Raw genomic sequence first — 27,674 nt, 5'->3', positions numbered from 1 at the left:
TATTTAAATACAGCGTGATAATGTTGAAAAATCAAGGATGCATAGATTGAACAGTCATACAAACAGAGTAAGCATCAAGTTTTTCACACAGCAAAGTTGTATTCTGCTTGTCTCATAGCCAGAAAAACAGAAGTATAAGGATCAAACAACTCAAATCTACTTACATGATTCACCACTTTGATCCCTCACTGATACAGTTAAGCATCTCTAAACACTTTTTCTTCCTACCTTCTCTAGTTAACTTCATTTTACAATACCCGCAAAAATACTCAATTTTATAATCTCTCACATATGCTACAGCAAAGTGATACCCATGAGAACAGACAATGTAAAACAATTTTTTAAAAACCACACACACGCAAAATGGGTTGTTTTTCATGTTGTTCTGATGTTAAAAGTTTCCAAAAAAAAGCAAATTTTATCTGCACTTACTTTTCAATGGCCAGAATTTCCAAAGTATTCCTGATAGAATTTTAACCTGAAGTGGCCTATCGTATGAATCTGTGGAGGTTAGCATCCAGATGTTTCTGGCTATATTCTACAGTTTGGCAGCCTCATAACTATTACCAAGCATGAAGAGAATTGAAAAAGTATGATTGAGTTCCCTAAGCAGGGACAAAGAGAGGAAGATTTTACATTGCAGAAAATGTGGTTTTGCTTTACAGCAGCAAGAAACCAAAGTTAAGCTAAGAAGAGTCTGAACATCTTTCAAATTTCAACTAATGAAAACATTAAATTAGATAGATTTTCTTCAGGTTTTTACTAATGCACTCTGTTGAAAAATGATCCACACTCATCTCCAGGACAAAAGACAGAAAAGTCTTTGGAGAAGAAGTCTTTAAAGGAGCCTTTTACATTTTCTTTGTACCATTCTGCCCTAGGAATAATGACAAGCCATCTAACTTCAGGAGCTTACAAAGTAACTTACATATTGCTAGAATTAATGATGGAATGTGTTCAATGCAGATTTGTAAATTCTAAGATTAAAGAAGATACTTGTGATGAATAAATCCTTTATTTGTTCCTATGCTTAATCACTTCCACCATTAAAAATTCATTTCCAGCTTTCTGGGATCTAGCAACTTCCAGTTGCTAGATTCTGTCCTAGATGAAAAAGATGAAACAGTTCTTTTCTATAAGATATCTCCTTCCTTTCCCTTCAAGTAATTAATCTCCTTCCTTTCCCTTCAAGTAATCAAATCACTACTTAATCTTCTCCTTAACAAGTCAAGTTGAATTGTTTAAGAATTTAACTGTAAGGCAGAGTTTTCAAACATAAGTCATAATGTGGTTCATCTCTGAACCTTTTTAAATTTTAACACCCATTTTGAAGACTGAACTATTAATAGCTGGATACAACATTCCAGGGAAGATCTCATCAGCATCATACACAGAAGTAGCACCTCTTCCCCCTGCTACTCCAAAGTAAGAGAATGCATAGAACATGCCATGTCAGACTCCCTTACAAATATTTCTGCAACCGCTTTTTCAGGTTTAGCTGGAAGTTTTCATTCTCAGAGTGTAGACCAAGATAGGAAAATATCTTCAAGTCCAGTTTCATGACTGACACAAACCAAACTAACTATGGGCAGCTGCTAAAACTGCTGATCTCTCTTTTCCTCTGCCATTTCTGATTAACTGCTCTGTTTTCACCCCAGTGGCCCTGTGGTTGTTGACCTGGCTGAAAAATAATAATTTTAAATGACACTGCCATCTTTGGATACTGAAAATGACATTACATTTATGTAACACTCAATCTATACAACTAGCAATTCCTAAAATAAATCTAAGAAGGACTAGGTCTTTAAAGCTGCCTGGTGACCCAGCTATCTGATTGAATGTTAGCCAGCAAAGACAGCTGAGTTGGAAAGCTTCTTGCTCCTTGCATGGGATAGTTGGGAAAAGTTAGGGGCTCTCCAGAATAGAATCACAGTGTGATGGCACAGGCCTGGGGAAGCAGCAATCAGGGTTGAATAACATATTTGAAAAAAAATGCCTCTAGAGTCACTTCCCTTCTATGGGAATTGCTGGAATAGAGCCTGCTGTTTCTAGGACTGCTCTACAGGATTTGAGATGAATGGTGATCTGGGTATTTGCTGTTTGCTGTGAGCCCCTTGGCTTAATTTTTTCATCATTGAGAAGTAAAGCAGCATTGTGTGACCTCATCTGGAAAGACACAGACTCTCAAGGCAGAAAAGAACCCCAGATATGACAGCAATGAAGACCATGTAAGTAACTGTAACAGGCAGGCAGAGATCCTGCCCACTCTAAAATCCCAGGTCACCGTGAAGGAGCTGTCACATCCATTGGCTCCGAAGTCAGTCTAAACAACAAACAGATAACTGCAGCTCCTGGATGGAAGAGAAAGGCAACTAGAAAATAGCTCTGCTGGGAGAAGTGCAATACAAGTTACCCAATGTAAGTATTTCTACCTTAACTGTTCCTGTAAAATATGTTTGCTCTAGAGAGGGCTGGAACTCCTCATTGGTTTCCTTGCATCTTGTAAAGCTAGATGCCATAGCTAGAGCAGAGAGGGCTTCAAATTAACAGTAGAAAGCTGACCCCTGGTGTTGGGAACAGGGACACTGATAGAAGACAGCAAGGGAGGCTGCCTCACAGTCTGTGTAGTTCACCAATAAGATTCATTCACTAGCATTCCTTCAGACGAATAAATAAAACCAGCTGATGAATGAAAGCAACAGGCTACAGTGCTTGGCAGGAGTGTTGCTGTTTTCATTTCTTAACTTTCATATCAGTTCCTCCTCCACAAACTATCTAATCAACCAATGCTATACAGCAGAAAATTAATGGTTTCCTTTAGGGAGCTGCCTCATGATGCCAGAGAGTACAATAGGATTGTTTGTAAATATTTGGTTAGAAAAAGCAAGTAAAAATTGTATGAACACATGCAAGAATTAACACTGTGTCACTATCCAGTGGGTTATTTATAGTACAGAGGTGATGCCAGCAACCATTAACACATGTGGGACTACACCAAATACTTCATGAGTCACTCTGTCCATACAATATCAGGATTCAGACAGATCCAATCTGTAGACAGCTGATTGACAGCAGCTACCACAGTTTTAAGAGGATACACTGGGTACTTTCTTCTACTCCATCTCTGCATAGCACATAAAAGGGAGAATGCTGAAGCATCTTTATGTAAACCCTCAGTGCTAATTTTTCCAGTCAAAAGAGGGGATCATTCTCAAAATCAGAAAGACCCCTCCTTTCTTGATCCTAAGTGTCCTTTGAAAATTTCCCAAGGTAACAAAATACTCGATGGGTCATTAGCCCACACATGCTCCTCTGTGGGTGTTTTAATGAAACAGAACAGAAGAAGTGTTCCCTTCCATGAGTCTCTCTCCTAATACAGGGACATCAGTAGGGCTGTGATGAGCTTCAAGCTGCTGTACATGCACATCCACACAAGGAATTAAAATAACTCTGCAGCACAGCCACAGGGAAGGAGGCTGTTCTCCAGGAAGGATGCATCCTTACTTGCCTACCTGGCTGAAGTGAGAAATCCTTATTCTAATTCCCAGTCCAAGGTCTGTCCCTGTACTTCTGAATTTCAGCTTTGGAGCTATAACAAGCCCTCTGGCAAGGTGTGCCAGGTGCACTTGTGCAGGTTCTTGCTCCAGCAAGTGAGTCTGAGAATGATGAGACAAGCCGCTTAAGAGGAGAGGAAGCCCTATCCTCTCGAACTTTAAGACACTGATTTTAAAAGTGTCACACATTTATCAGAAGCCATCAAGCAGAATTAAGCCTCTCCGGATAGAATTAGAGGCCCACTTAAGCCTGACTTTATATAATTCTTAAAATTCACATTTATTGTATGAAACCAACACTGCCATAGCCAAAGGCTAAAATCAAACCAACATGCTAATAAAAAGTTCTTTTCAACCAACAAAGAAAAATTTTATCTGGTAATGTAGGAGGCAGACACCATCAAATACCTTTCCAGTGAACAGAAATTAGATATAATTTCATAGCTAGGCACTCTAGTAAACCTAGGCATGAAATCAGAATACAGTCTAGCAGTATTTTATAGACGTTGCCTGAATGACCTCTCCTACTCAGAATATACCAGTAAGACGTATACCCTCATCATCCTCACTGGCAGAAAGCTTTCACTGCCCAGTTTTCAGAATTCCTGACCTGCAGCTGTTTGCTGAAACTTCTTTCCACTGCTTAACTTTTTTCCACTTCATCTGGAAGCCACATTCTGCCCTTTTTCTTAACTAGTCCTGTAGTTATGTAAATATGTGTGTTAAGTAAAAGTCAAAACGCATGATTAGTCATGCAAATACCACCCAGTGCATCTTGGAGAAATGCTGATGATTCAAGAAATCATAGAATTTAAACTGGGAAAACAATAGCTTTTTAGAATATGAATCAGCTGCTGCTCAACACAGAACATGGTCCCAACCGACTGTCATTAGTAAATTAATTGAGATTTCGTTTTGGTGGCACCCACCTTGGAAGTCCAGTTGAATGAATTTACACACTGCACCACAACTCAAGAAATAGAATTACAATGTTAATATTCAGGCTGGGACTTCATGCTGTCAGCTGTAATACCATATGCAAGAAATGATAAGAATTTGTTTCGAAGAAGAAAAGGAAATTGCAATTTTCAGAGTATGCTGTGAAGCCTGGAAGGATTAGAGGCTGTCACAGATCCTGCAGTACAACGGGCATTTAGGAAGTAGCTAAACTCTGATGCCTTTAAAATATGGAAGATCCCACTGGGGCTTGGGGTTTGGGTGGAAATTCCAGAAACTCTTCTGCAAATCTGAAATGTATTTCAAACTTGCCTTTGCAAAACTTACTTAACTTTTCTCAGTGGGAATACAAATTTGGAAAATTACATTAAAAGCCATAAATAATTCAGCCACAAGAACAATTTAATCTCTTTACAGACAAACTGAGGTGCCTTAAAACAAGAAAATGAAAAGCAAGGAGCAACAAACTAGCAAAAGTGAACCAGACCCATGACTTACTGAGGATTTCCTTTTGTACTCTAGGGATCAAAGTGGAGCTGGGAGCTCATCACTCAAGATACATGAAATACAAAAGTTGCAAGTCATCAGATTTGCAAAAACCCAAGCCCACTAAGATTCTACTAAGGTCACAGAACTCCATTTTTTTGGGAATCACTGCTTCTACCTTCATGAAGTGACACTGTTTAGAGGGTCATGCAAGGAGAGACAAAAAAGTTGCAGCAGGCCTGCCAATTTCCTGAAATCTGGAGTGGTGCAATAGCAGGAAGTTTTCTTTTCAAGTCTCAGCTTTATTATTTAAACAAAGTTCTGCTTCTGCTTTGTTTCAGACCAAAGCACTGCTAGACCTCATGGCAATAAAGGAAGGCTTTAAAACAAACAGATTCCACTCTGAAATTATAGAGGGCAAATAAAAAGAAATAAAGTCTTTCAATTAATCACTAATCTCATAATGCCTTGTCATCTCTGAATGATCAGACCTGGCAATACCATGCCACACTCACGGAAAAATTTCCTAGCTACTGAACAAAATTTATCTACTCCCTGAGAGACAAACTCCCAATGCTTTTAAGTATTACCTTTTCCACTTGTAGTTCTTCCTGTTTTCTCACTTTCATATGTCAAATAACTCTGCTGAAGACATCATAAATTCTTATGTTATTTGCAAAACAATCTTAAATATATTATTTTTGTCATAGACAAGAAGATAAGCATTCCATCACTCCCTTTGTCTTTAATTTCTGTCCCAGCAACCGTTTTAAGGGCATCTACAAAAAGGAACAACTAATAGTTAATATTCTTGGTAAGTTACTAGATAAAAATATAGAGATATTTTGCCTATAGTGGTTTGTAACAAAAGCTATTTACATACACAGTCTTGCTTTTAAGGGTGGCTAACATGTGCAGTTTAGCAAGGGGCAGATCAAGGTATATGGAGAAGATACACAGGGGATATTTTGCATGCTTTATTATATATATTTTTATTAATTATTTTCTGCACTATAACATGACACCAGAGTGTTACTGACAAAAGTCTTGCTGAAGTCAAGGTAGACAATATCCACGGCTCTTCCCTCACCTATTCAGGTAGCTGTTTCATCACAGAAGGCAATCAGGTTGATTGAGCATTATTTATCCTTTGTGAATCCATGCTGACTACTCATGACCACTTTATTGTCATCCATGTGGTAAGAGATGGCCTCCAGAACGAGGAGTTCCACCATCTTTCCAGGGACTGAGGTGAGGCTGACTGGCTGGTAATTCCCTGGGTCCTCCTCCTTGCCCCTTCTGAAAACTGGGGTGACATTTACTTTCTTCCAATCCCCAGGCACCTTTCATGATTGCCACAACCTGTGAAAGATGATTGTGAGCAGCCTCACTATGGTGTCCGTCAGTTCCCTCAGTGCTTGTTGATGCATTGCATCAGGGCCCAGGGACTTGTGCATGTCAAGGTTGCCTAAGTGTTCTCTAACATGATCAAAGGAAAGTCTTGCTTCCAGCATTCCTCTACACTGATCTTTTGGGTCAGAGATCCCTGAGGGCTGTTCTAGTCAATAAAGACCAATGCAAGAAGATGTTCAGTAAGTGCCTTGCCTGAATTCTCTCTTACTAGCTTCCCTCCTCCATTAAGTAACAGGCCCACATTGTCCTTTGTTTTCCTTTTGTTATTGATGTATTTGAAGAAGACCTTCTTGTTGTTCTTGACATCCTTGGCTAAAATTAATTCCAGATTGGCCTTGGCCCTCCTTGTCTCATTTTTACTTGTTCTGTTAACGTTTCTATATTCAGTCCAAGTGGCCCATCCCCACTTCTATCTCCTATGTGTTTCCTGCTTATGCCTGATTAATGACAAGAGCTCTTTAATGATCAACATTGGGCCTCTCATCTGCTTTGCCTGATTTCTTGCTCATCGGGACACATTGTTCTTAAGCCTGAGGAGAAATGATATTTGAATATCAACCAACTCTCTCAGACTCATCTTCCCTGCAGGACCTGTTTCCATGTAATTCTTCCAAGAAGACTACTGAAATCCCCCTCCTACTCCCAGGGAACCACTTGCCAAATTGCAGCCACCACACAGGGATTCACCACTGAAGTACATCCTTAGCTTGAAAGACTCTGATTGCAACTGAACACTGCAGATCACCCAGTCATATCTAAGCCTGCAACAGTAACCTCAAAAAATCATAACAGAATTCTGTACAAATTATTTATATGATTGAGTTTTTCAACAGCAATGCTTCACTACAGAGGCTGCTCTCCTGTAGTCATGACAGATTAACAATAGTTCTATATTCTTAACAAGGATTTAAAAACTTTTAAGCTTTAATAGCTGATTAACCACAGGAAAGTATGCATTCACTGATAAATAAACCTTACAGAGCCAACAGTGTTTCTTATCTGTGTGGCTGATTTCACAAGCATGGCGACATCTGACAAACAGAAGAAATAGAAAAACCTCTCAAGGTCACTGGATCCACAGCCTTTTCTTGGGAGGCAACCAGAACAAATCCATAGCATACCAAACTCTCACTCAAACTAATGCATGTGTCTGCACAAGCCCTAAATAGATCTTATACCTCCTGGCATTCATCAGCCCTGATTCACTTAGGGAGCACTATGGAGGCCAATCAATTAATTACACTTTCCCTTACATGGACTCTCTGGAATTCCTCTGAAGAAAATGACATACAAATCTGAACTATTGTAAGGTAAAAAAACAATTTTTAAATTATTATTTTTTGTGAATCTACCCAAGTTACCAAACCTCATCCTCAAAGTTCTAATGCAAAGAGTAAAGTGAAGGCTGGATCTTTGGTCTTACTACTGTTACCTCTCAGATACAAGTCAAAGCACTTAGATTAAGAAATCTGCTTTGTACCCCATATCAAGGTTTCAACTATGAAATATAAAGCAAACAGAAGGAAATCAAACCCTTTAAAATACAAACTTAAATGGAAAAATAGTTAAGTATCTGGCAGGAGTAAATACATTACAGTTAAGTAACAGTGGCTTGTGTTTTATACAGATTTTACTTTGTTATTTATTGACCTAAGCACTGGATTATCAGGGAAACAGGTCATGTGTCAGGGTTGGTTGCAGGTAAAGAGATAGGGACCTGATACCCAAGCACAATAACATAGCCAGCAGTATAGGGGCTCTGTGGGAAGCCAGGGCTCATCCCATGGCCCTTGAGAAGATATGATGGTGAAGATGGTCAGGACCACTATAGCATCAGGGCCTGACAAATTTTTTGCTTCTTAGACTAGAGTGTGAGAAGTAGGGTTGATTCCAGATCTTTTGCTATGGAAAAGTCAAGCTGTGGTGAAAATGTAACCTTAGTATTTGGAGGGAACACAAAATAAAAGCATATAGTGTTTATGTGATAGAAAACAGGCATAAAAACATCTGCATATGGGGAAACTAATATTTAAAATAAAGCAAACACTGATCCTTTTAAGAGAGAGTGTTTAGAACTGTTTTGCCTGTTCTCAATATTTGTAGACCATCTTCTCCTAGTGAGTCAAGGGGTGTCTTAATAATTTGGCAGATTTTCATCACAAGACCATCCCCTTGACACTGATGACAAAGAGAGCTAACCTGTCTATCTTTGAATTCTGTTGTGCAAATGCTAAGAAAAGAATTCCCACAATAACTTAAATGGAGCCATTTCCAGAGACAAAGCTACGAAAGGAAGGTGTCAGACTAGTTTTATTGAACAGGTAAGACTCTACGGTACAAAAATGTTTTGTCTCCTGTGGATAAAAATGGATAAATCAAACTAACTGGTCTACACAGAGAGGTAAGTGGGTGGAATTTAATGGCCTGCAATGCACCAGAGACACAACAGGATGGCTCAGCAGCTCCTTTGATCCCCAGGCTCTAGAAAATCTGTTAACACATCTTTTTTCCCAAACACGTCAACAGAGCTCTCTACTATCTCATGCATAACAAAATGTTACAGCAAAAGTTAATATTGTGAGTTGATTGAAAATTACACGTATTAAAAGGTTAAGACTCAGAAAAACCACACACCAGCTCACAGAATTTACATTACAAATCAGTAATTAAGTCTCCAAATTAAATTCATCTTTTATATGATACACTTAATGTATTATGATTATTAGGTTATACTTAGTAACAGAGTTGATAGTGTAATAGGTTTTTTCTCTCCCTGGATATGTGGTAAGAGATATTTGGTATTTGGAAAACAGATTCTAAAGTGTTATTTTCATTTTAATTACATTTAATTGACCACAATTGGTTATCTCAATAAAGTGGATGTATGATGGCTTAAATTTCTAACACTGATTCCACTAAAGAGGTTTTTCAAAGACTGTCAGACCGTGGAGGAGGATATAGATGTTTTGCAAATGAACTTTGAAGCCTCAAAGACAGTGCAGAAAGAAGCCCATAAAAAGGTTAGAAGAGTGAATAAATCAGACTCCTGAAAAAGAGAAGATACCAAGGACAGAAGATTTCACTACTTTAAATATTTAAAGAAGAAATCATATCTTCAACAGACCAAAACTGCAGAGAACAAATATCAAATCTTTAAAATTTCCACATTTTACATTTTCCATAAGATGGCAATTTACCACATGCCAAAATTAATTGTTCTCAATTGCTCATCTGCTATTAAGAGCCACACATTGTCTGGCCTGATTCATGTGCCTCCAGCTTTTCTTAGATCTTGTTACATCATTTATCTGCCAGATTAAAGATCGCTTTGTTACATTATCTGCTTTCCCAATACAGGGAGTTAATAGACCACAATCCAATGATTTAATAAGCTTTTCTTTGACATGCTGAACAAACCCAATTCCTTAAATGTGTTTCCCAGGTCAGTCACCCTGCTCTTCGATCATTCTTTTTTTTTTGAACCCTTCCCAATTTGTTACCCTTCTCTTCAGTATGTCACCAGTGATGAGGATGCCTTTCCAGGGTAGTAATTTCAGCATTAAATTAAAAACTACATTTAAAATTTCTCTCAGCTCCTGAATTCCTTTGCAACCTTTCCTCTCTATAGATCCAAGGAACTCTTACAAAGTTCAGCATTGGAGTTTCTACACAAAACATTTTAAAAATCATTGCTCCTGAAAATAGGGCTTACCTCTGTATTTGTACACAGCTTGAATTTTTTTGAACACCATAACATACAGTGATACCTTGTATTCTGCTACAAATGGGATCTAAATTGCTCTTTGAAGGGTTGTTCCATTTCTTGACACTTTACAGATATTTGTCTCATCAAAACTTTTTGTCAGCAGTGATTTCATGGATAAAATAGTAGATTAGCATTAGACCTAGTTACTAATGGCTTTTGATATGCTTGCCTAAGAGGCATCTGATTGCTACATTTTATTTCCTATTTTATTCCCCAGCAGCCTCTTTGAATTAATACAATGTATTAGTGGAAAATTCCTTTCAGCTTTTAAAAGTCACATAGTACAAACAGCACTCTTAAATTAGTACATAGCAAGCCCAAGTCCTCCAGAGTGTTCCTTTTTGATTGTGGGCATACTCAGTGCCCACACAAATGTTCTACAGCAATTCACAAATAAAACTTACAAATTCCCTTTTAATTTTTCTCTCTCCTTATTCTACTGATGCTTTTTTTCTGTATTGTAATATCCCCTTACAATAGCAACTTAAATATAATCAGTTAAAATCACTGGTGACTAAACAATCACTATGTTTATTTGTGTGATTGTATTATATTTTTTCCTCAGCATAATTTCACTACTGATATTTAGATATCACTAACTCTTGCACCAACTACCATTAATAACTGTCATCACAAGCATTTGTAAAAGGGGGCAGTCTTTCAATTTACAGTACAAATATCCAAAATATCAATAAAAATGCATTCATGACTAAAAGGAAACACTCAGACTCAATGGTGATACAATGCAGTTCTCAATCCTGTAACCAAAAACAGAGGGTGAGCCTCATGGATCTTTTACCATTGAAGATGCATTTATCAATTTTCACGCTGGAAACATGACTGAATGAACATGAAGACATTTTTCCAAAGCTGGAATCTGTTACAGCACACAAATGTATGCCAAACAGCAAACTGAATCCAGCCTGTAACATGAACTTCTCTTTGAGTGAGGTGTGTGAGCCACATGAATCTCTATCAGCCCTTTGTAGCATTTGACTCAGAAAACCTCAATAGCTTCACTGTGGGGTATAAAAAGTCTGACAGTCAGTGCTGTATTTGGTCCAGCACACAGGCCATTATGTTACTGGGGACATGCCAGCCCCTCCTTTCCAGGAATTGCATGTACACAGAGCCTCATACTAGACAAGGAATTTCATCCAAGCAATATAAAATGTTTTTTCTCTGTCTGGCAAAGTCTTAAATCTCTATTCCCAATATAAAAACAAACTCATGTAGCTTAGACAAAGATTAGTAAGGATTTCTGTACCCAGGAGTCTTCTCTGCCTGTTCTGGGTACATAATTTAAATATATAAACATATTGGAAGGGACTTTCTGAGAGCTGCTTCAAAGATCTGAATTTTTTAGGCAGTATTCAATCCACTTGGTGCTTTTAGCTGAAGCTCTTTGGTCATTCAACAGAAAATACCCAATTTAACTGCAGCTTGTTATGGAAATCCATTCCAGACTATGTTCCACATCCTGCATCACAACCTTTAAATCTACCACTGCAGAAAAGAAAACACAAGCAAACATCTGGCACATTTTGTAATACTGAGCCTTCTTAAGCCCACAGTCTATACTGTTAAATCAAAGTTTTCAGGCTTTCTAATGTTCTGCTTCTCACACATACATTTCCGTCCTTGTCACAAGGCTTGCCTGTCATCTACAAGGCTATGTAGACAATGACAACAATGTCATTGTCAACAATGACAGGAATTATAGGGCATGCAGTCATCATTAGGTGGACTAAGTTTAGACCTCAAACCATGTTTTAAATAAAGTATTATCTTGCATGGAGATACACTAATAACTTTCTGAAATTATTTTCAGTTCTATCTTTTTATGATTTTCCATTGTATCAAAGAGTTGGACTCCCTAAATATCCATTTTGGACAAAATGTCCAGCTTGCAGATAGATAATTACAGTGGGTGAACACTGGCTGATGCACAGGACACAAAGGGTTAGAGTAAATGGGATTACATCAGGCTGACAGCTGGTCACTGATGGGGTTCTACAGGGCTCCATCTTCGGCCCAGTGCTCTTCAATGTCTTCATAAACAACTTGGACATAGGTCTCAAAGGACTGTTAAGCAAGTTTGTCTATGGTACTAAATTGGAAGGAGCTAATGTTTCCCTCAAAAGCAGAGAAGCCATCTGAGAGACCTTGACATATTAGAGAGATGTGCAATCAGCAACTGTATGAAGTTTAACAGAGACATGTGATGGATTCTGCTTCTGGGATGGGGCAACCCTGGCTGTACAAACAGAATGGGGAATGAGAGTTGGAAAGCAGTGCCAAGGAAAGGGACCATGGGGGTCCTGACTGATGAGAAGCTGAACATGAGTGAAAGTGCCCTGGCAGCCAGAAGGGACATCTCTGTCCTGGGGACATCAGGCCAGCTGGGCAAGGGAGCAGATGTTCTGCTCTGCTCTGTACTGGGGTGCAGTTTTGGGGCTACAATAAAAGAAGGATATAAAGCTACTAGTGAGAATCCAAAAGAGAGCGACAAGGATGATGAAGGGCCTTGAGAGGAAGCTGTATGAGGAGTGGCTGAGGTCACTTTGCCTGTTCAGCCTGGAGAAGACTGAGAGGAGACCTCATCAGACTTACAACTTCCTCATGAGGAGGAGAGGAGGGGCAGACACTGATCTCTGCTCTGTGATCAGTGACAGGACCTGAGAGAATGGCCTGAAGTTGTGTCAGGGGGGTTTAGGTTGGATATCAGCAAAACATTCTTCTCCCAGAGGGTGGCTGGGCACTGGAACAGGCTCCCCAAGGAATGGGTCACAGCATCAAGCCTGACAGAGTTCAAGAAGCATTTGGAAAACACTCACAAGCACATGGTGGTGTTCTTGGGGATGATCCTGTGTAGAGAGAGGAGTTGGGCTTCCATGATCCTTGTGGGTCCCTTCTATTTCAGGACATTTTATGATTCCATGGTTCTCAACTGTTATTTCCATAATTTGACTGAGATCTCATAGAAAACTTGAAGGATTTATCTACATTTCGGGAACAGCTAACAAGTAGACAATATGAATTAATGCTCACAGACCTTATCTGTATGCAGTGGGCTTCTTTCAGTGTAGGACTCCAATCCTGCTGAATTATCTCACCTATTATCTGGATCCCTAGACCTAAGGAGAGGGTAAATGTCTTGTCAAAACTACCATCACTCTTGTCAGGATAACTGATAGAATAACTGTACTAGCAAAAGTATGAATGCAATCATTCAGCATCCAGTTAAGTATACAATAAGATTTGATTTTAACTTACATGGCATTGAATCAGCAGAGCACACACTAACTGGATTAAAAATTATTTCACTGCCAGAGCCTAAATCTTTGTTGTTTAGAGCATTAGCATGTGCGACCCTTTGGGAAAACACTCTCAGAGATAAAGGAGTGAATAAGATCTGGGAGACATTTAGATTCTTTTTTCTTAGGGTGCAAGAGATATCAATCTTGATACTCAAGAAATTGGGTAGGGAAGCTAAGGCTTAGCCATCATCACTACAATAATCTCTTCAGCCCTTGTCTCCTCAGCGTTTAGCACCTTCCATCCCATTTTACACTGCCTGATGATCATCTCTGGAGGCCAAGGAAGACATGGACCTGTTGGAGTCAGTTCAGAGGAGATCACAGGCATGATCAGACAGCTGGAGCACTCCCACTATGAAGACAGGCTGAGAGAGTTGGGGTTGTTCAACCTGGAAAAGAGAAGGCTCTGGGAAGACCTCACTGTGGCCAGTGGTCCAGTACTTAAAGCGGGCTTATAAAAGAGATGGAGAGTGACTTTTTACATAGGCAGATAGTGACAGAACAAGGGATAACCTTCTTAAACTGAGAGTTTAGATTCGATATTAGGAAAAAATTCTTTACTGTGAAGATGGTGAGATACTGGAACAGGCTGCCCAGAGAAGCTGTGGATGTCTCATCCCTGGAAGTGTTCAGACTGGTTTGAAATCCTAAGCAACATGATCTAGTGAGTGGCATTCCTGCCAGTGGCACAGGGATTTGAATTGAACAATCTTTAATGTTCCTTCCAACCCAAACCACACTATGATTCGATGATGTTTTATTTGTGTTTCTCAAATTCATATTTGGCTGAAAAATATTTTGCTAGAAAACAAAATATTTGGTCTCTGGGGCTTGAAACAGGCTGTGTACAAACCTAAGTAGTGTAACAAGCAGCTCATCTTTGTTTTTATTAAATCTTTTGAGTGAGTAGTGTATTGGGAATTCACCACTAATTATTTCTTCAACTGTTTTTTTTTCTAGATAGAGGGAAATGATGCATCTTAAAGAAAAACAGGAGGCAAATATCATATCTCCATCCATATTTCCTCTCAGTCCCTGCAGGATGACTTTTTCCCTCTGTGAGTGAGCTAGTTTTACTTTATATTTTCTTGATTCCTATCTCTAATTTAAGTGCCTGATTCTGAAAATGCCTATGAAGTAGAGAGGCAAACACAAAGAGGCAGTACCTTGCTGTTAAAGTCACTTGGTTCATTTTCTCCTCTTGCTGTTCCTTCTGAAGTACCTAAAACATGTCCTATTTAGGAATACCCTTATTGCAGTGACCAACCATCCATCAGCCTCACTCAGTGCAAGGCAGTAAATAAAAGATTATCCATGGTCATTGAGCAGTTCATTTGAGAAATGGGAAAATACAATACTGCCCAGTAAGTATGTCCAACCTCCCTGTATTTACCTGTCTCTATGTTTTAGGAGAGTGCAACCAGAGCTGTTTCATATTCTGTGTTCCACAATTACTTTTCAGCTTCAGGGAGGCTCAGGACATCTACTAAGAGCCAGCTCATCGCCATGAAAGCTCTGGTCTGGATTTGACACTGATTTAGTTTGATCACAAAGTTGAAACAACTCTTACTTTGGATGTTGTCATGCTGGTGTAGGGACCCTGTGCTGATTTTACACTAGAAAGCTGGAACAGTATATGTATCTTTATGTGCTTTGCTTCTGCCTACATAAAGCCCTATTTCAGACTGTGAAGAACTTAGTAGACATCTTTGCCAAATACCTCAGATTGCCAGTGCTTTCTGTGTGAGTCCGTACTCTTCAAACATCCTTGGGTGGAAAATTACATCCATTAAATCCAAAGAAGCTGTGGGATAAAATACATTGGCCATAGAGACAATGCTTTTCCTTACTCAGCTCATGTTCTGACAGTTGTAGCTGCACATAAAAAACCATCTCTGAAGACTGTCAGAGGCACAATTGCTTTTGGAACATGAACTGAGGTGATGGCAAAGATCTGAGCTTGTATTTGTAGTATTCCCATCAGCAAGGCAGAACACAAGCCCAACACCACTAGAGGCTCTGAACCCTGCACCGCAAGCTGTCAGTGTAGCCAGAAACTCAGCAATCTCATTTATGCAAAAATAAAAACACAAAGACAGCTCCTCCTCATGGGAATAAAAATTAGTTCCAGCCAGGCATCATAAACCCTGAATTGCAAATTACAATGACAATATTTCCTTGTTCAGAAGAGCCTGTCTCATGCCAAAGAAACACCGTTAGCATTATAAACCCCACCCAAATAAATCACTGGAGAAGACTGTAGAAATAGGGTACAAAAGCAAGGGAGAGGTTAGGTCCCTTTCCGTAAAGAAAGCACCCACCACTCTGGAGTGGTGTCAACCCACAGTAAACAAGTGATCTTTTGTTTCAAAAAGTACATTTTAGGCGGCAGGACAAATGTGTTACTTGTATTTTGGCAGTGCCCCCAAATGCCTGCTGCACAGAAGACTGGTGATGTAATTATGGCCACAGCAGACCCAAAGATATCCCTGCCTCTGACTCTAGGATCATTTCCTCTGGGCTGGATTTATCTCACCTCACTTTAGTCATCTAAGAGACAAGCAGCCAGGTTAGGTGGTCTGCCTTGGCTCACTTATGAGGAGGGATCATCCCTTCCAGAGAACCACTCAGCACACCCCTTGAAATCAGGATGGATGGCCTCTAGATGTGCTTATTTCTCCGTGCTGACTAAAGGGCGAGTTGAGAGCAGAGAACCAGCACTCAGCTGTTAGTTGCCATCAGAAGGTTGAGACAAGCCCTCTGTCCTCTATAAAAGAAGGTTTCTGTCTCTCTTGTCAGTTATGTGGCAAATCACTGAATTAGAGTCTCCCTCCCCTTGCATCTCTGTATTGCCTTTGGCACAATGGACCCTGGTAGAACTAACTAATACTTTTACACAACCCAGAAAGCATACTGGTCTTGCCTAGAGTACGAAGTGTATGAAATTAGAACAATTAGATGAATAGGTAATGGAATAGGTTAAGCAGGAAGATTACCTTCTGTGAGCTTGTATCTCTCCTCTGCCTCCTGGCTGGCAGGGCAGTGGGAAGGCACTGCTAAATTCCTGCACTCTCTCAGCACTGGGATTTGAGAACAATAAGATTTTGCTGTGCTGTACAAGGAAGGACATCCTGAGCACTTCACACCACGCTTTCTTTTCCAGAAGCTGATTCTAATCTGCTTTTCAGAATAGCTGCTGCTCACTGAATTAAAAAGAGTGTCAGGCCAATTCAGGCTTCTCAGCAAACTAACAAGAACATTTCCAGACTCAGATGGAGTGAAAGTCAAAAGAAAAATGTAAATTTAAAAGGAGAATGAAATTTTGCAATATTGCAAGCAGAGCACAGTCCTTACCAGTATAAATGAAGACAATCGATCTGGTTCAATTGTCAGAGCACAGAAAAATACGTAAGAAAGAAGACATATTTGGGATGATACCAAAGGTTCCTGTAGCCAGTCTAGCCAAGTATCTTACACCAACATGTAGCAATTGTTTAAAGAGAAGATCAGCAAATACAGTTCTGTCCCTTGTATGTACTCAAGCTCTCAGCAACTCACAGCTATCAACTTACTGAATCAGGTGGTTTATCCCTTCAACAGCAAACTGATTCTCCATGAATCTATCTAAACTCTTTTGAAATCATGTCTATTTCTGCTTTCTAGACCACAAAGGAAGAAAGCATAGTTCAGCAATTCCATTATGAATCACATTACCCTGTTTTAAATTTGGTTTAGTCCTACAATAATTGCTATCTATGCCGATTTATTTCTGAATGTTCATGACATGGAATGGAAAGGCCTAATCCCTGTATTGAGTCAAATCTCAATTTTTTGCTATGAAATTAGGTGAGTCCTTGCTATGAGATGCAATCCATGCCTCAGAGGATTGTCTGAATTGACCTCAGAGCACTTGTTAAATATTTTAAATCTCTCAGTGATTCTTTTTCATTTAATACTTACAAGAACCATACCCCACTGCAAATAGGTCCTTGTACTTTGGATTCCTGTAATGAGAAAATATATATAAGATAGCATTTATTATTAACCATGTAGTTCCACAGCAATACACAGTGTTTCATACATTAACTTCAGAGTTCATTCTCACAGGACTGCACTCAGTCTGAGGGCTCTGACCATATACACTAATAAAGTTTGTGAGTAACTTATCCAAACTCATGATGCACAAAAAAGCAGAACATCAGAAGATCAAAACAGTAGATGAAAAAGATAAAAAGACAGACATGTCAATCTCCAGCACTTCTTGGCTTATCCATTTCAAAATTACAGGAACTTTACTTTTAAAAATGAGATCTTTCAGGAAAGCGAAAAGGCAGGAATATATTGGTTTCCATCTTTCAGTGGCAAGAATTAGAGTTTCTAAATCAATAAACTCACTGTCCCTACCTGTTATTAAATTATGAGAGATGCTTCCAGAGACAGCTACCAGTTCATAAATTCATTATCACAACCACAAATCAGGAAGGGAAATTCCCTTTTGACCCAGCTGGTGAACATTGTATTTACTACGGCAAATACTGGCAATGAGCAATTAGACATCTACTATGTCTTCTAAAGTCCCTTTACTTGAAAAACATCTACCCTCTCTACCAGCTCTTCTGTGGGTGGTAGGTTACTGTAGATAGAATTTCCATGGGACAAAGATCAGACCTGTTGCTAACCCTGAGTTATAAACGTATGTGGAAATTATCGATGAGTATTTTCTTTGACTTGCTATTGTGAATTGATAAAATAAATGCACTTCTCTTTTCATTTCTCCTTTTTTCACTTGGGCTACAACCTAGGCATCCTAATGCTCTTGTTCTTTTCACTAAATGCACCATCACTGCTAAAAATGAGAGAATAAAAATTGAATTAGAAAAGCTTATTCCATAAAGCAATTTGGAGTAATTCTTCCAATTTCAGAGACATCTTTCCTGGAGACAAATTTAACAGCAGAATAAACTACCTATTAAAGATGCGCTTTCTCCCAATTTTGTTGCCCATTTTTACTGTTATCTGTAATTCTTACACAACTGCATGCTTGATACTCTCTTATATAATACCACAATGGCTTGAAAGGCAGAAGAGGGCAATCCTTCTCTATCTCTCCATAGATTCTCCTTGTCAATGCACAAATGTGCTCACATAAACAAGAGAAGGCCTAATTGCAGAGGAGCACCAGGTGGGGTCTGACTAGGTATGTCTCATGCTCAGTGCATGAACCAAGCCAGCTCTGAGGAGGATCAAGCATGCTAAAAAGTGAAAGGACTAATTTGTGTTGGTGCTAAGTGGGTTTTTTTCACAATAATAACCATAGCAATAATATCTCAGAACAAAAAAGAGTACATTTGCAAGTATCAGTGATCATTTTTGGACTGACCAAATATGTAAAAGTGGACTGCAGGGCAAATGCCTACTGCAATGAACTGTGCAAGATCCCAATACACAAATACCTCTCTTGTTTGGAGGGGAAGCCCTTGTGTGAGGAGTGACTCAGGTCACTTGGTCTGTTCAGCCTGGAGAACAGGAGACTGAGGGGAGACATCATGGCAGTTAAAACATCACTGAGGAGAAGAGGAGGGGCAGACACTGATCTCTTCTCCGTGATGCACAGTGATGGAAGCCAAGGGAATGGCATCAAGCTGCATCCGGAGAGAGCTACGTTCAATCTTAAAAAAAGGTTCTTCACCCAGAGGGTGGCTGGGCACTAGAACAGGCTCCCAAGGGAAGTGGTCACAGAACCAAGCCTGACAGAGTTCAAGAAGTGTTTGGTCAACACTCAAGCACATAGCAGGATTTTTGGAGCTGTCCCGTGCAGGATTGATTCCTACAGCATACTGTCCAAAGATATGACACATCTATCCCAGGCTTTCCAATAAAGGACTCTTCTTTGCCCTCTTAACTGCACTAACTTTTCCCCAGTTCTGCACAGAGCCTGCTCTGCCTTCAGTTTCTGCTGAAAGGCACAAGCCTGTCATATTCAGCCTTACACAATATTCTCTGCAACCAGAAGCACCAGGCACATTTCAGTGCTGCCCAAGCAGCCGACTGTAAAAAATCAAACCCGTGTTCCCAGAGAAATCAGCCCTGTCTCAAAAGATCCCTTTCCATTCCATTCCATTCCATTCCATTCCATTCCATTCCATTCCATTCCACTTCCCTGCACAACAGTAGAGATTAAGTTTGGAATGAAGAGACTTACCAGGAGAGGGCAGTAACTGCAAGTTTCTTGTTTTTTTCATACTGGAACTTCCAGAGCGGGAGGAGGGTTCCTTTCTGGCCTCTGAATTCATCTGATGCATCCTCAAAATATTTAAAATCTAAACAAAAAAAAAAAAAAAGAAGGAAAAGGTCCCAGTATATCAATCAGAAATAAATCAGCACAATTCAGTGTCAGGGAAACTTTAAAAGACAATACGCTATCCTCACAGCCTCTGCACAACCCAATTGTTAGTGTAAAATCTGTCTCCGTTCTTAAGTCCTGACTCCGAACCAGCAACTCAGACCTCTAAATGCATTTTACCAAATCCTCTCACACATAGGAAAAATAAAAATCAAACTGATGATCAGCAGACAAAGAATTAACAAGAAAATAGAAGCCCTGAGCAAGGTGTGACCTCAGGCCACTCTCAGAGCTGGGCCTGGCCAGGAAGGAAGGAAGGAAGGAAGGAAGCTGACTTCCTCAGGAGGAAGCTGAGCAGAGAAAGCAAAATGTCTCTTGCAAAATGACATCAAGATTGAGTACGTTGCTGTGGTTGGTATGTGAGCAGGGACCACCTCTGCTCTGGCTGCTGTCACTAGCACCTGCATCCAGGAGTGAAGTACCTGCTGAGAGAAGGAAGTGCTGCAAGGAGGGCAGTGCTCACCAGACCTGCTGTCCCCAGCCAGCTTAGAGCAGGGCTAATGTGGCATGGTCTTTGCATGCCCATAGCCTGATGTACTATTTACCTTCTGTAAGCAGGTTCCTAGACCTGCTTGTTTTACTTCTGTTTCTCTGTTCTGTTCTGTCCTGTCCTGTCCTTGCTGTGGCTGTAGGTACTTATCTGCAGGACTTACACTTGAGACTTGAGTTAGAAGCACCTCTCAGTAAGCCATACCTTGTGCAATGTCCTCATATGTGTTCAGGTTCACCATCCGTTCCGCTATTTTAGCAGCCCTTGCAACCTTTCTTAGAGAATCAACCTGCTGAAAAGAAAAGAAAGGAAGCGAAAATGTATTTCCTGTCTGCTTACAGGTGCCTCAGACCTCATGTGACTGAAAAAACTTGAGTCCTTTGATCTTGAATACAGATTAATTTGAAATGTGTCATACCAGGACCTAATGATACAGGCATTTGGAAAACTGCAATTGCTTTATTATAAATTTAGCAAGATGCCATCCACAGCTGAGCTGCAGTAACTTCAGTGTTTGTTCCTGATTTAGCTCAATACAGGTATTTACCTATAAAGGTAGATAAGAGTCTCGTCTTTCAAGGTAACTCCTGACAGGATGACCTAAAAGGAACAGATGATTCCTACCCCATCTCACTGCGTAACAGTTAATCAGATTTGGTGATGAAATCAGAAGGGTTTGGTCATGCATGAGCACTCTCTCATCTCTACCTGGAGAGCTTTAAGGCCTCATGCATTAAGTAAACATCACAGGATTTAGGAGTCCTTCAGTCAATTATTGGATAATTCCAACCTGATCCATTCACACATCCATGGACAAGTGGAGAAAAGAGAGCTCAGCAGGAGCTGTTTGTTTGTCAGCAGGTGGCTGGTTCATATGCTTATCTGACAGAGCCCTGTGGCTGATCACCATATCTTACTAAACTCCATTTTCAACTATTTTTTGTGAGTGTGGTCTCTATACTCTGTGTGTGTGTGTGTGTGTGTGACCACTAGTGAAATCCAAACTGGTCTAACTAGAAAGAAGGACAAAAAGCCTGGGTGCCAGCAGCAGGAAGGACAAAGCTTGGAAGTCCACAGTGCTGACCATATAAGTATGTTATCACAGCTCTGTGCAATGATGTCAGAATGCCAAGGCATATACAAAGTGCTCTGAGAGCTTGCTGCTCCAAGTATCTGAATCCCCATCCACTACTGCTGCCCCAAAGCCTTTAATCACTTGCCCCACCAGTGTTTCAAAGCCTTTAATCTTTAAGCCCCTGCTATGTACTGATGTCTGCCAGCACAGTAAGATTTCCTTCATAGTGACAACACTGGGAAGAAACATGCCATCCTTGACACAGCTCAAAGAGTGCTCTGAATATGAAAAGTGAAAAGAAAAAGTGAAATGGGTTGACCAAACTACACCACACAGTCACAGTCAGAACTAGGAACATGACTTCAGATTATGTGTGTCCCTCTGCTTTTTTCCTGGGCTCAGCAGAGACTCAAGGGAGATTGAGTCTCATTCAAAGACCACAAAATTAATAAGGCTACACAGAGCTGGGAGGACAAAAGTGAAAAAATATTATAATCTGTTACATTTTTTATAAATCCATGGTTTGCTTACACCTCCAGTAATGTGTGCAGTCCTCTTTTCCCAGCCTAGAAAAAAATAAGTAGAACTTGAAACCAAGTTCAGAGGCAGGCAGCAGATCAAGGCAGGGGATTCTGCTCCTCTGCTCCACTCTGGTGAGACCCACCTGGAGCACTGCATCCAGCTCTGGGCTCCCAGCACAGAACTGACATGGACCTGCTGGAGTGAGCCCAGAGGAGGCCATGAATATGATCAGGGGCTGGAGCCCCTCTCCTATGGAGATGGGCTGAGAGAATTGGGTTGTTCAGCCTAGAGAAGAGAAGGCTCTGGGGAGACCTTAAAGTACCTTCCAGTCCCTAAAGGGAACCTACAGAAATATAGGGAGGGACTATTTATCAGGAAGTATAGTGAGAAGGTGAGGAACACCTGTTTTAAAATTATTTGGATCAAATATTAGGAAAAATTTCTTTACTGTGAGTGTGTTGAGGCACTGGCATAGGTTGCCCAGAGAAGCTGTGGACGCCCCATCCCTGGAAGTGTTCAAAGCCGGGTTGGACAGGGCTTTGCATAACTTGGTCTACAGGAAGGTGTCCCTGCCAATGGTATGGTGGTCAGAATGAGATGATCTTTAACCCAAAACCAACCCAAACCATTATATTAATTTATGATAAATTTTATTTCTGGGGAGTGTCAGTGGAAAGCAGGCTAAAACTTAAAAGAAATAAAACAAAAACCAAAACAACTTTGTAAATGCAGAAACAATATATTATTCAATTGATTATTTTTCTGCAAAACAGGAAACTCTCCAGATGAATCACAAGAGTTTTAAGTCAGCTTTTCTGTCAGTTAGCTATGCAACACATCCATGACTACATTTTTGACATTGTAAGTGGATGAGAGTAAGTTATTTTCTCTTTGTATCCTGTCCTGTTTCAGATTTTATTTATTCTGTATGCTGAAGAAATAAATCTTTGGAGGAAGTGCTAGGCCTAATTTCTCTTTTTTTTAAAAAAATTTTTTTTGAAACACCCTTTTCCACCTTAGGCCAATTCTGAGCTAGCTAGCCAAATGCAAGGAGAGCTCATAGGATAATGTCTGCTTTGTCTATTTCTGTGCATAAGTTATTTTTAGAACAGCAATAACCTTAATTGAATCATATTGAAAATGGATAATGGACTAATACTTTGGAAAAAATGTCTTGGTCTTGCTCTGTAATTCCTTATCACTAACTGCCTTATACTTGCCTCTCAACAGCTGGCCAGTTGCAATGTGTGAGTCACCTAAGCATGAAAAAAAGCTTCTTCTGATATGTAACTGCATATACCTCTCTTGCATACAACATGTCCCTGTTATGGAGCAATCACATTGCTCCACCCATTTTGCATAGATTCATTCAAAATCCTTAATGTCAGACTTGTGGTTTCGTGCCTTGCCATCCAAGGGTAAGAGGAGCAAGCCTGCATCAATTACATTAAGCTCTTTGCATTTTGCTTCTGCCTCAAATACTGTCATTTCTAAGTTCATTCAAGAATATAAGGAGGGTTATGGCTCAGACCAAGCATGTCTCTGGGTCAGAACTGTGGAATCACAGAATCATTTGGGTTGAAAAAGACCTTTAATATCATTGAGTATCTTCCCTGTAATCAGAGCCATAAACAGATGGTACAGGAACAGAAAGAGCAGGACAGGCAGATACAACACTTCTGCCTAGTTATCTCTGCTTCCAGATATTTTCAGCTCAGAAAATTTAATATCATTCCACTTTGGTATTCTGTGTTATCCATGGTCTGCGTACTGCCTTGACTAAATACTGAGGAAAAGTTCCAAAAGTTGTATCACTGCTACTAGATGAAGCACACCCTTTCCCCTTTAGTTCCATTTGAGTGAGAAGCACATGGAGAGACTTCTAGGAGTTTCTCATTACAGTTTCCAGTCAAATACTTTCTATTATTCCAACTTCTATTCCCTCATATGTCTTCTTTATAAAATTCTCAGCCTTCCTTCTGTTGAAATCCTTGGTTATCTCTCTTTCTTTCCTGTTGACTGCCTCTATTGTCTGTTTTGCTAAACCACATCTTTCTTGCTTTTCCTAGCAAGAAAGCTGCAATGCATAGCTTCATTTTACTTCTCTTCCCCTAGCAAGAAGCTTCTGTCAGGACCTGTCAAGGTTCCCCTTCCCTTCCCTTCCCTTCCCTTCCCTTCCCTTCCCTTCCCTTCCCTTCCTTCCCTTCCCTTCCCTTCCCTTCCCTTCCCTTCCCTTCCCTTCCCTTCCCTTCCCTTCCCTTCCCTTCCCTTCCCTTCCCTTCCCTTCCCTTCCCTTCCTTCCCTTCCCTTCCCTTCCCTTCCCTTCCCTTCCCTTCCCTTCCCTTCCCCTCTCCCCCTTTCTTTGCTTTACTGCTTTTCTCTTCCAGTCATGTGTTCCTTTGACCTCTTTTTCAGTACCAGTACTGTTTTCTCTCCCTTTTCATTTACTACATTTTTAAATCCTCATCTAACTCCTACCATCATCTCCAGCTGTGGCTCTAGTTCTTGGATCTTCTCTTTAATGGCCTCCTACCATAGCAACAGCTTCCATGAGAGACCCACCTGTGGTAATAGCCACTCATTTTATCTTCTTCTTTCCCTTGGGTTAAATCTGGTGCTATCTCAATAGTTGTCATAGTTTTTTCTTGCTAATACCTAGCCTGACCAAAACAATGGTGGAAATTAATTGTGGCTTCTAGTCATTGCAGCTTGATCCAGATCAGCCATGTTTCCTGCTTGATGTTCCACAGTTTCCTCCAGCAAAGACCAAGCACAGTTTGGCCTTAAAAAGTGTTCAGCTGGAAAAGCTCTTTTCAATTAGCATGGTGTAACATATGTAATGTGTGAGTTACAGCTCCTATTCTCCATTTGCTGACTTGAGGCCAGAAATACATATTCTGATGCCATCAACCGTTAATTTCCATATGCCTACATCTGTTGAGCCTTGGAGTACTTCAAGTTGCATTTTTTTCCAGTTAACGAGTGAAGAATTCATCAGGTTTTTCATACACTTCAGGTTAGTTGATCAGCCTCACAGAGAACTTCAGTTTGGGACACTGACTCTGCATAAAGAAGCTTCTCCTTTCACTTATTCAATGCATCAACTATTTGGCTTCCCTTCAAGCCCCCTGGAAAGTATTAAGCGTGAAAAGCAAAACACGAAAGGGACAGACAGCATGAGTGACTGGATTTCAATTTTCACTGTTCTCAGTGGAGTGGGCAGCAGGTGTTTTACAATATGGTTTCACTTTATTTTCATTTAGCTTTTAGCAGTCCACCCTTTAAGCTTGTAACTGCAATGCTGACTTGAGGTTTAATTCTCAGAAACATACTGAGGTGAAAGGTTTACTGGTTTTCAAAAGGACTGTGAATTTCCATGGCACAATTCACAGGAAGAAGCCTATCAGAACATGTTCCTGGTCTGTTTATACTGTAAGGTTTATGCTGGCACAGTGCTGCTTCGTGGCTAAACCAGTCAAATCCTCTGCAATTGTATCAGCCATATGGTAGGAAAGAGCTAAAGCCAGTTTAGGAGTAAGCTCTTATTACATACACACACGCACGCACACACACACACACACACACACACACACACACACAGAGAGAGAGATATACGCACACACATATCTATCTATCTATCTATCTATCTATATCTATATCTATATCTATATCTATATCTATATCTATATCTATATCTATATCTATATCTATATCTATAATATCTATATCTATATCTATATCTTATGTTGATATGTCTACACCTATTCTAGGAGCAAGTTATGAACTGATTTCCATGATTCTGTATTATAATTCTCAGGGTATCTTGCTCCAGTCATTATAGAAATTATTTCAGTTTGCCTTCTAAATTGTTTATCTTGGACTGGGGAAGAAAGAACCAGCCAGTTAAACCATAATAGAAACTTCCTGAAATCCTTGAAAAAATTTTGGAACATAAAGAAAATCTTTCAGGGTTGCCATATTGTCCTATATACCGTGTACTCAGTGTTTGAAGTGGGATAATATTTTTAAGACAGTGATACTGTCACTTTGATAGAATGAACTGTGTTGTTCCACAAGGCACTCCTAGGCTACTCCTGGTTCTGAATTAGGAGTCAGTATCACCCTCACAGCAAGGTCACAACATCAGCTCAGGGCATGGCAGGTGTTAAGACACCTGATATTCTGAGAAGCATGCTACTTAGGTGTTTATAATTAGAAAATTTATAAATTGTAATTATATAATATCATTAAAAATTAAAAAATATTGAGAAGTATTTTACTACAGTGCTGTGTTTTGAAATAATCCTAAATTTCAGTGCCTTTCAGATTGAAACATTGTATGTAAAAACATCATCACTTAAAATTCTTTGAAAAATCACAGGGTGTTTCTACCTATTTAGTTCTTTTATCTCTCACATAATAATCAAAAATGTGAAACATACACAGTGCACAAAAACCACTTGGAAATCAGGTTTGAAAATAGGACTACACAAAATCAAAATCCTGTTTTATACAGCATAACAGAAATCCTGGTTTGGGAATTCAATTTCTAGCAAAAACTAACTTTTGCATTTCCTAAAGCTGTTATTTGCCTAGTAAGACAACAACTACACAGCCAGCATGATTTGCTTTCACCTGACTTGCTCTACAGATGCACCCACCAGCACTTTGAACAACTTTTTTCCCCACATTATGAAACATACCGGTGGCTCCACATAGGATAACTTTCTTCCAGTTTTCTTATCTTCTTTCTTTACTGCTGCAGGTTTTGCTTTTTCTTTCTCTTTTGCCTTTTCCATTCTCTCAAGTTCCTCTATATAGGCATCATAGATAAACCACTGAGAGACAGACAGAGGCAGGATTTATTAGGACCTCATCATTTTCCTGAGTACAGCCAACTACACCATCACAAAAAATATGATAGTCATCACAATAGTACCACTGCTGCTGGAATTAGCTGAACATCTGTCTTCTTACATAAAAAGTGAAGAGTTGAGGTCCAGGATTTTTCAAGAATGATGGAGCATGTCTTATTTTAAGAACACATTACATTGTTAAGCATTCTTAACAATTCTTAACAATTTCTTTCCTCCAACGCTCAACTTGCTTCTTTGACTCTGTCCGTACCTTTATTTTTGCAGGACTTTGTATTTGGCTAATTTACCAGTGTTTAACAGGAAACATGCATTAAACATTTGCTTTATTACATTTCTCATGTAATTGTAGTTGCTTAACACAATTTAAATTTGGACTCCAACTCTGCAGCATATGATCAAATGGAAACTGAGAGCAGTGTTACATCTTCTGCTATGCCACATGCCCCACATCTCTTACTTGAGTAGATCCAAAAGTAACTTCTCTTAAGAATTATTCATTAGTATTGAAATCCTAGTATTGTATCTGAAGGAGGTATATTTCTTTCAGGACAAAACAAAAGACAATTTTACACATTAGCTTAGGATAAGGAATATGATTCAAATATAGAATACAGACTAGAACATTGAAATAAAGGTAGCAGAACTCTTTAGGAAAAAACCCAACTGTATTCCATTCTAAATTTGCAGAAATGCGATGGAAAGATGCTCCAAACATCAGGGAAAGGACAAAGAAGATAAGACAAGTATGAGAAGGAGTAGAACAGAAAAGTTTGTAATAGGAAATTGTGAGCATAAGAAAGAACATAAAGGA

General features: G+C 39.7%; 1 protein-coding gene across 5 annotated transcripts in view; it reads right to left on the bottom strand.

Moving 5' to 3' along the window:
• DNAI1 (dynein axonemal intermediate chain 1) overlaps positions 1–27,674 on the bottom strand; it is a 136,584-nt gene that overhangs the window by 86,389 nt on the left and 22,521 nt on the right. For 4 of the 5 annotated variants that reach the window (XM_053932955.1, XM_053932953.1, XM_053932951.1 and 1 more), the window contains exons 9-12: positions 26,690–26,824; positions 20,594–20,681; positions 19,699–19,816; positions 17,457–17,500 (exon numbers count right to left, since the gene is read on the bottom strand). In XM_053932955.1, coding sequence (XP_053788930.1) covers positions 17,457–17,500; positions 19,699–19,816; positions 20,594–20,681; positions 26,690–26,824 — 385 coding nt within the window. The remainder of the gene's footprint in view (positions 1–17,456; positions 17,501–19,698; positions 19,817–20,593; positions 20,682–26,689; positions 26,825–27,674) is intronic. The other variant, XM_053932952.1, reaches the window with a different exon arrangement.

Source organism: Vidua chalybeata, chromosome Z, assembly GCF_026979565.1.
Source record: "Vidua chalybeata isolate OUT-0048 chromosome Z, bVidCha1 merged haplotype, whole genome shotgun sequence".
Lineage (NCBI taxonomy): Eukaryota > Metazoa > Chordata > Aves > Passeriformes > Viduidae > Vidua > Vidua chalybeata.
The sequence above is the reverse complement of the archived record's forward strand: the minus strand, read 5'-3'. Positions and strand labels throughout refer to the sequence as shown.